Source organism: Triticum dicoccoides, chromosome 5A (assembly GCF_002162155.2).
Source record: "Triticum dicoccoides isolate Atlit2015 ecotype Zavitan chromosome 5A, WEW_v2.0, whole genome shotgun sequence".
Taxonomy (NCBI): Eukaryota; Viridiplantae; Streptophyta; class Magnoliopsida; order Poales; family Poaceae; genus Triticum; species Triticum dicoccoides.
In genome coordinates, this window is record NC_041388.1 from 325597362 (window position 1) to 325606391 (window position 9030).

Genomic DNA, 9030 nt, shown 5'->3' on the forward strand with positions numbered 1-9030 from the left:
CATGACACACATATAGAGAACATTTTATTTTCATATGACACACATATGCACTTAATTTATTTCAAAAGGCTTGAAGTTTTAGGTTTGTCTTAAGTCAAACTTCTTTACATCTGACCAAGTTAATAGAAAACTTTCCAATATCTACAACATCAAATTAGCTTAATCAGTGTCATTATAACATATATTTAATGGTGTAGATATTAGCATTTTTTGTAAAGTTAGTCAAACTTAAACAAGTTTGACTTAGTACAAACCCAGAAATCCCAAATGTTTTGGAACGGAACAAGTATCGATGTAATAGCACTCCAGTTGAAGATCGATCGTTAATTCGATCTTCATTCCTTGTTATTTTATACACGCATTTTGCTTACAAAAGAGAGGGAACCACAAGTACCGAAATTTGCACATTTTGGGTAGGCGCGGTGAAGAAGTGCACCACACTTGTAACGCTGACACACCGACTGAAGGACACACACGCTCGCTCGCTCAGGAACAGTACGGCAGACCGATAGTTACAGGAGTACTCACGCAGGAGCAACGATCAGCACAAACGATGGTCGATGAACGATAGGATTCCATCCGTTCCATGGCCGATTGAGTATGCTAGCCGCGGCTCTTGAAGGGGATGGCCCTGATCACCACCACGTGGTAGATGGCCGCCAGCGCCGCGCCGGTGAACGGGCCCACCCAGAAGATCCACTGCATGCCCAAAACCATGATCATCAAGCTTAATTCCTCCCAAGCATGAATAATTAGTCTCTAAGTAGTGACTGATAGTCCTAGTTTTGTTAGTTAAGTGATTCTTCTTACGTGGTCGTCCCACGACTGCTTCTTGTTGTAGATGATGGCGGCGCCGAGGGAGCGCGCCGGGTTGATGCCGGTGCCGGTGATGGGGATCGTCGCCAGGTGCACCAGGAACACCGCGAACCCGATCGGCAGCGGCGCCAGGATCTGCACCGAATCCATCCATACATCAGTTAATTTGTTCATCATCCACGAAATGATATGTTCCACGCGCTAGTTAGAGAGGCCGGTGCACTTACGGGGACGTGGGAGTCTCTGGCGCTGCGCTTGGCGTCGGTGGCGGAGAAGACGGTGTACACGAGCACGAAGGTCCCCACGATCTCCGCCCCCAGGCCGTCGCCCTTGGTGTACCCCGGCGCCACCGAGTTGGCGCCGCCGCCGTTGCCCATGTACAGCGTGGTCTGGAACCCCTTCACCACCCCGGCGCCGCAGATGGCCCCCAGGCACTGCATCACCATGTAGAACACGGCCCGGGTGAGCGACAGCTTCCTGGCCAGGAACAGCCCGAAGGTGACGGCGGGGTTGATGTGGCCGCCGGAGATGCCGGCGGTGCAGTAGACGAGCACGAAGATCATGCCGCCGAAGCTCCAGGCGATGCCCTGGATGCCCACGGTGCCGCACTTGGAGCCGGAGGGGTTGCCCACCACGCCCATCACCGTGAGCACGCTGATGTACAGGAACAGGAAGGTGGCCAGGAACTCGGCGATCCCCGCGCGGTAGAAGGACCACGACGTCAGCTCCTCCGCCTCGAACAGCGGCGCCGGCGGCGGCTCCTTGTAGTCCTTGTCGTCCGCGCCCTGCGCTGCCGTTCCGATCGGCTGCCGCTCCGAGTACCGGTTGGCGCCCAGACGCACGTCCTCCTCCTTGCCCTCCATTGCCGCTGCTTGAGCTCAGCTGCTTAGCCTGTTAGGCAGAGGAGATGAGATGATGATGGATGGGTGTGCGAGAGAGAGATGAGGAAAGGGAGTGGCTTTGGAGCGCTTCTTATAGCGGGGGTCAATCATGGTTGCTCTGCATTGTGTGTGTGGTGATAAACTGATAATGTGCTTATTTTGCCTTTGCTGCCACTTGTTGATTAGTGGATGATGATAGGGGGCGGGTTTGGTTTACTGATTAGTGGCCCAGTGATGGTACTTTATTAGTTCTATTAGTTGGTCTATGAAATTGTTGTGGCTTGTTTACTACTCTGGGCGTCTCACCTCACCTTCCATGTCATGGAGCGGCAGAGTTTGTGGTATCGAATGGTTTCGTCGGCTGTTGTTAATAGCAGATACTTAGTATACTAGTTTAAGTCGGTGATAAGATAATATTGATCAGTGGGCTGAATTCATTTGTACAGAATCTTGCATTATGAGAGCAGAAAGTGGTGTCCTTTTTGTTCCAGCTAGTACTAGTTGCTAGACAGACACGGACATGTAGTGCTTCCAAAAGGTTGCAACACAGGTTCTATGTTTTAATCTTATATATATTGGTCATTATCCCAGGCGGGGGAGGGATAATAATAATAACCGAAAACTTAAAATAAACATACATGCAACCATAGCTGATGTTTCGTCATAAGCCGAGTGTAACTTATGCGCAGCTCCGCTTACAGCAGTGAACGACGAGCACCAATCCTAATGGCGAAGCACGGTGTATATATAAGCCGAGGGCCCACGCTCGGCTTATACCTATGATGTGCACATCCTACGTGATATTCGGTTTATATGACGTACACGTGTCATCTTTCGGATGACCACTGTCCGAAATGTAAGATGCCGTGTCGACACCTGGCCTACACTTATTTCGTGTGCCCCCTCTAGACACTCGACTTATTTTATGAAAGTGTGATGTCCTGTGGTTGGCCCCTGGATTAGATGAAAGCCGAGCGACACTCGACCTATTTTTTTGAGTAACATCTCGAGAGGGACAGGGGATCCTACATTTCATAAAGAAGAAGAGAGTTTCTCGGTTAATTAGGAATAATGATGTAGGGCCTAGCCCTAGGTAATGATCTTTTTCACACTTGGATGTGAGAAAAGGGGAAATCACGAAGAACACAAGGAGAAACACAAGAGGAAAACAACACTCAAGACAAGATCTAGTCACACATCCACTAAATCCACATACACCTAAGGAGATACAAGATCCAAATCCAACATAGGTAGGCAAATAGGTAGCTATTTCATCCCAATCTCAAGGAGAGAGGGGTCTTGTATCCAAGATAGATCTTCCCTCAAGAGGGGTCTTGAATCCCCAAGGGATCTTCTCACATGGAGGCCTTGGTCTCCATGGAAGAGGGGGTAGATAGGAGCAAAGCTTTCAAGGTATCAAAATATACTTTGCTAACCCTAGGATGGAGCTAGAAGACAAGTACTTATAGTCCAAGGGGTAAGTTTGGGATGCAAGGGTCGTGGCCCTTTCAATGCGCACATGCAGGGCAGTTGTACCGCATACTGAAAGCGTAGGTTTACTCCCGGGGGGTGGGGGTTGAATGGGAGATTTTTTATAAATTCATCAAACTCTGATGAATTTGACGAAGATCAGAGTGAAAAATAGAAACGCGAGTGAAACCAAGTCATCATAGAAACAAAAGGCATGCACACGAGATGCATACAAGTGAATAACAAGTAATCATACAGGCATTGAAGCATGAGGAAGATGAACCGAAGAAATGAAAAACAACATGATGAAAGTCTTCAGTTCAAATTCTTCAGAGGGTAGGTCACGGATTCTTCAGCAGCGGAATAACTTAAAGGTAAGGGGTGAGGAGGAATTTGAAACCAGGTAGGCTCGATGAAGACACAACGATTTGGTAGACCAGTTCCATTTGTTGTATCAACTATACGTCTGGTTGAGACAGTTGAGTTCAACTCCGAAGACACTAAGTCTTCACTGTATTCCTCTTGAGCTAAGGTCACAGCAGACCTCGCTCAATCACTTGTGGTAAGTCTTCAAGGTAGACTTCCAAAACCTTCATAGACTTGTCCACTGGCACACCACAATTACTCTTGGGTGCTCAGAACTTGATGCCTAGCCATCTGAAAGAATGAAAGTCTTCAAAGGTAACATGCGTCGGATCACATAGATCAAACCCTTCTGTGATACTCAATCACATTGTCTCTAGTTGGGTGTTTCCTCACTTGGGTTTCTCTCAAAGTTGTTGGAGGAAGGGTTGCTCTCAAATGACAAGTCTCAAGTTCTGTGTAGAGCAGCCAACCAATGAAGGGTTGTAGGGGGGCGGCTATATATAGCCAAGGGCTAACCCGACATGAATTGCCATAAATGCCCCTTCGGACATGACCGTTGTCAGGATAAGAATTCACTCGACAGCTGTCACGTGGTGCAGCAACGGTTGGAAAACTAAACTCTCAATTTCGTCGGGGCACTCAATTTTCTCACAGTAGGCAGATCTTACTGGCGAAATCCTAACTCCTCAGGCTGACCAAATTCATCAACGAGTAGATTAACCACGTCAATGTCGCTAGCTAATTCGTCAGCTATACCAGAGGTTTCCAAAGGCTACACTCGAAGTGGCAAGATCGTGTATAGGTTTGAGCATCAGATTTCAAATATGATATATGTATCACCTAGACCCTCTTTAACGGTATGGTTTGTCCTATGAATCAAATAAGAAGAAAGAAACTACGAAAACAAAAGTCTTCAAGCTACAAATACAAAGTCTTCACATCAATTTCTTCAAAGGCCGCACCAAATTCTTCAGTTGAAGAAATACATTTTTAGGGGTCGTCTTTCGTTGGTTAAACCAAATCTTCAGGGACTATAACACCTGTGTATACTCACAAACACATTAGTCCCTTAACCTATTTGTATTCAATACGCTAAAGCCACTGAGGGAGCACTTGATGCACTTACACATACACAAGCAGTTGTACCACTTGAGCGGTTGTACCCCTTCACTGGAGTGGCTATACCACTTCTCCCATGCTGATGGTGTGCGTTGAAGTAGAGGCCGAGAGTACCAGATTGAGGAACCGGTTGTACCCATTAATTTGCAATTGCCGAGAGAACCGAAGTGGTACCATCTTGTACCACTTGAGAGCTCGAGACGAGTCCAGGTGGAGCGGTAGTTGGAGCAGTGGTTGGGGCGGTTGTACCGCTCGATCAATTGCCGGGAGAACCACAGTGATACTGACTTGTACCGCTTGAGAGCTCGAGATGAGTCCACGTGGAGCAGTTGGAGCGGTGGTTGGGGCGGTTGTACTGCTTGAGCGGTTGTAGCTCTTGCTTGGAGCGGTTGCACCTCTCGTCCCATGCTGGGCACGATCCTCTCCATGTTCTTGATATGCATCTTCTGCCATGGTTCGGCCTTGCCCCCTAGGTTCTCCATGGTTGGTCCCTTGGTATCTAAGCATACAAAGTGTTTCTGTTTGAGGTAATAGCCATGTTGTGACGCCCCTGATTTGACCGTACACTAATCATACACGCAAACATGTATGATCAAGATCAGGGACTCACAGGAAGATATCACAACACAACTCTAAACACAAATGAAAGTCATACAAGCTTCATTACAAGCCAGGGGCCTCGAATGCTCGAATACAGAAGCTCGAAAGCACAAGAGTCAGCGGAAGCAACAATATCTGAGTACAGACATAAGTTAAACAAGTTTTGCCTTAAGAAGGCTAGCACAAACATCAATGATTGAAGAGGCAAGGCCTCCTGCCTGGGACCTCCTAACTACTCCTGGTCATTGGCGGGATCCACGTAGTAGTAGGCACCCTCCGGGTAGTAGTAGTAGTCGGTGGGGTGGCATCTGGCTCCTCGGATCCACCAACTGGTTGCAAAAACCAGAAAGAAGAAAGAAGGGGGAAAATGGGTAGCAAAGCAACCGTGAGTACTCATCCAAAGTACTCGCAATCAATAGATCTATACTAAGTATGTATTGGTATCAAAGAAAGATATGTATCTGTGGATTGAGCTGCAGAATGCCAGAATAAGGGGGAAAGTCCTAGCCTATCAAAGACTATTATCTTCAAGCAGCTCCAAGCATCTTGCAGCATGTAGAAGAGTATAGAATAGCAGTTTATAATTAACAAGCATGTTGTAGAATTAATGCCCAGAGATCCTTCCTTTACTCCCTACGAGAAAGCAATCTCGGAGCCACATATCAATCACAAGTATCAAGTATCCATTTCTAGTTATATAAGATCAGGATAAAATTCTGAACGCCCGTTACCGTGGACACGACTATTAATAGATAATCTTCCCTGTAGGGGTGCACCATGTTTTCCAACACGCTTGATTACTCTGGCCGGACACACTTTCCTGGGTCAATGCCCGGCCTCGAAAGATCAACACGTTGCAGCTCTACCTAAGGTCAGCAGAGAGGTCCCCGCCGGTCTACATCCTAAGCACTCTGGGTCTGGGCCCATCGCCCGTCGCACTTCGGGTCATTGTGTGCAGGGAGATACAGGCCACCTCCACTAGGGCGCCGACCAGGCCATGTCGCAATGCTGAACTGGACGTCTGACAAAGCTTCAGCTGATACTCTGACATCGAGGCCCATGACTATTCTCACGTGGTGGTTAGTGCGTAAATGCCAAAGGCCAACACAGAACAAATACCCAAACCACGGTGTATTATTAGCTTGCGGAGACGAGCAGAGACTCACGATCAATGTGACCCCGTCGCCTCATCTCGTGGACTTACGAGAAGGGCCCAGAATGCCCGGCCGTGCCATGTAATTATCTTGTGGGTGCTCTCCGGGACCGCCCGACTTTAACAAAGGTCTCAAGTAAAGGCAAGGTAACCGTGTGTCCAAACATCAAGGGGGAAACCCCGAGGAATCACCCTCGGTGGATTCCACTTGATGTAATCATCAAGGTGAACGTAGGAGGAACCACCCTCGAGGTTCACACTTGAGGGGTTGCACGACAGAGTCGTATCGGGAGTGGTAAAGGAGGAATCATCCTCGATGACCACGACCGAATAGCTACACTACAGAGTCATCATTAGGAGTGCGTTACAAGGTATCACCCTTGGCACTCGATAGTATCTCTGCAGAGTCGAGCAACAAAGGGGGTGCGATGTGATGTGAGGTGTTGGGCTTTGGTCTTCGATCACGTTGCTCGAGTCGTCAATGATGAAGCAGGGGCAACAAGGACAAGATGGGGTCACTGATGGATCACTATACAACCTATACTAAGCAATTTAGGATAAGCATGTAAGGTATAATGAGCAGGTTACAAAAGCAGGCTATCCATCAGAATAGGAGCAAACAATAACAGTAGCAAAATCTAATGCAAGCACGATAGAGAATGGAATGGGCGATATCGGGATGATCAAAGGGGGGCTTGCCTGGAAGCTCCGCTAAAAGGGAAGAAGGGTCATCGTCGACGTAGTCGATCACAGTGGCATCAGCAGCGCTCTCGGGGTCTACCTGTAATGCCCTCGATGCGGCTATATCTCCTACGTGTCGAAGCACGACTTAGAGGCATAACCGCATTGAAAGCAATGTCGCAAGTAAGGCAATCTTCACAACATCCCATGTAAATAAATAATAAAAGGGGAAGGTACATAGTTGGCTTACACTCGGACGTCAAACAAAGTACATAAATAGCATTACATCATCCAATCACTCATGGCCCGACTACGGTGCCAAAATAAAAGATCAACCCAACATGCGACACGGTCCCGATCGCGCCAACTAGGCACCACTACTGATCATCAGGGAAAGACACATAGTAATGGCGTGAGTCCTCGTCGAACTCCCACTTGAGCTCAAGCGCGTCATCTGGAACGGAGTCGTCTAGCCCTGCATCTGGTTTGGAAGTAATCTGTGAGCCACAGGGACTCAGCAATCTCGCACCCTCGTGATCAAGACTACTTAAGCTTATAGGTAAGACAAGGTAATAAGTGGAGCTGCAGCAAGCGACTAGCATATATGGTGGCTAACCTGTTCGCAAAAGAGAGCGAGAAGAGAAGGCAAAGCGCGAACGAATAACTAGAGAACAACCTGCGGCAAGCATTACTCCAACACCGTGTTCACTTCCCGGACTCCACCGAGAAGAGACCATCACGGTAACTCACACAGTTGATTCATTTTATTTAAGTTAAGGTTCAAGTTATCTACAACCGGACATTAACAAATTCCCATCTGCCCATAACCGCGGGCACGGCTTTCGAAAGTTCAAATCCCTGCAGGGGAGTCCCAACTTAGCCCATGACAAGCTCTCACGGTCAACGAAGGATATACCTTCTCCCGATACATTCCGATGAGACTCGGTATCCCGGTTCTACAAGACAACCCGACAAGTTAAAACGAATCCAGCAACACCGCCCGAATGTGCCGACAAATCCCGACAGGAGCTGCACATATCTCGTTCTCAGGGCACACTCAGATGAGACATCCTACGAGTAAAACCAAACCTCAAGTTGCCCCGAGGTGAGCCCGTAGTCTACTCGGTCGGACCAACACTCAGAGGAGCACTGCCCCCCCCCCCCGGGGGGGGGGGGTTAAATAAGATGACCCTCGGGCTCCGGAAACCCAAGGGAAAAAGAGGCTAGGTGGCAAATGGTAAAACCAAGGTTGGGTATTGCTGGAGAAGTTTTATTCAAGGCGATTTGTCAAGGGGTTCCCATTATTACCCAACCGCGTAAGGAACGCAAAATCCAGGAACATAACACCGATATGACGGAAACTAGGGCGGCAAGAGTGGAACAAAACACCAGGTAAAAGGCCAAGCCTTCCACCCTTTACTAAGTATATACATGCATTAAGATAACAAGATAATATAATGATATCCCAACAAGAAAATAATGTTCCAACAAGGAACGGTCTCCAATCTTCACCTGCAACTAGCAACGCTATAAGAGGGGTTGAGCAAAGTGGTAACATAGCCAATCAACGGTTTGCTAGGACATGGTGGGTTAGAGGTTTGACATGGCAATTTGGGAGGCATGATAAGCAAGTGGTAGGCATCATAGCATAGGCATAGCAAAATAGCGAGCATCTAGCAAAGCAAAGATAGAAGTGATTTCGAGGGTATGATCATCTTGCCTGCAAAGTTGTCAGAGTTGACTGGATCCTCGAAAGCAAACTCAACGGGCTCCTCGTTAGCGAACTCGTCTCCCGACTCTACCGAAACAAGACAAACAAGCAAATGGAACACAATCAACCACGTGCAAAGCTCAAACAACATGATGCAAACATGGTATGCTATGCGGGATGCGATATGTGATGCATATGCAAGATTTAACAAGGAATGAATGAACTTGGCCTCA

General features: G+C 47.8%; 1 protein-coding gene across 1 annotated transcript; it reads right to left on the reverse strand.

Moving 5' to 3' along the window:
• Positions 1-289: 289 nt before the first annotated feature.
• On the reverse strand, positions 290-1761 carry LOC119301274 (aquaporin PIP1-5). Its single transcript, XM_037578221.1, has 3 exons — positions 1044-1761; positions 811-951; positions 290-699 (listed from the first exon to the last, which is right to left on the reverse strand). The coding sequence occupies exons 1-3, from the start codon at positions 1677-1679 to the stop codon at positions 604-606; spliced, it is 873 nt and encodes a 290-aa protein (XP_037434118.1). The 5' UTR covers positions 1680-1761; the 3' UTR covers positions 290-603.
• Between the last annotated feature and the right edge of the window lie 7269 nt (positions 1762-9030).

What these genes read in the sequence shown, in the direction of transcription:
- LOC119301274 (XM_037578221.1), bottom strand. Translation starts at nt 1,679, where the DNA reads ATGGAGGGCAAGGAGGAGGACGTGCGTCTGGGCGCCAACCGGTACTCG. An exon ending in CCAGAGACTCCCACGTCCCC is followed by an intron (nt 952 to 1,043) that starts GTAAGTGCACCG and finishes GATTCGGTGCAG; the next exon opens with ATCCTGGCGCCGCTGCCGAT. An exon ending in AGCAGTCGTGGGACGACCAC is followed by an intron (nt 700 to 810) that starts GTAAGAAGAATC and finishes TTGGGCATGCAG; the next exon opens with TGGATCTTCTGGGTGGGCCC.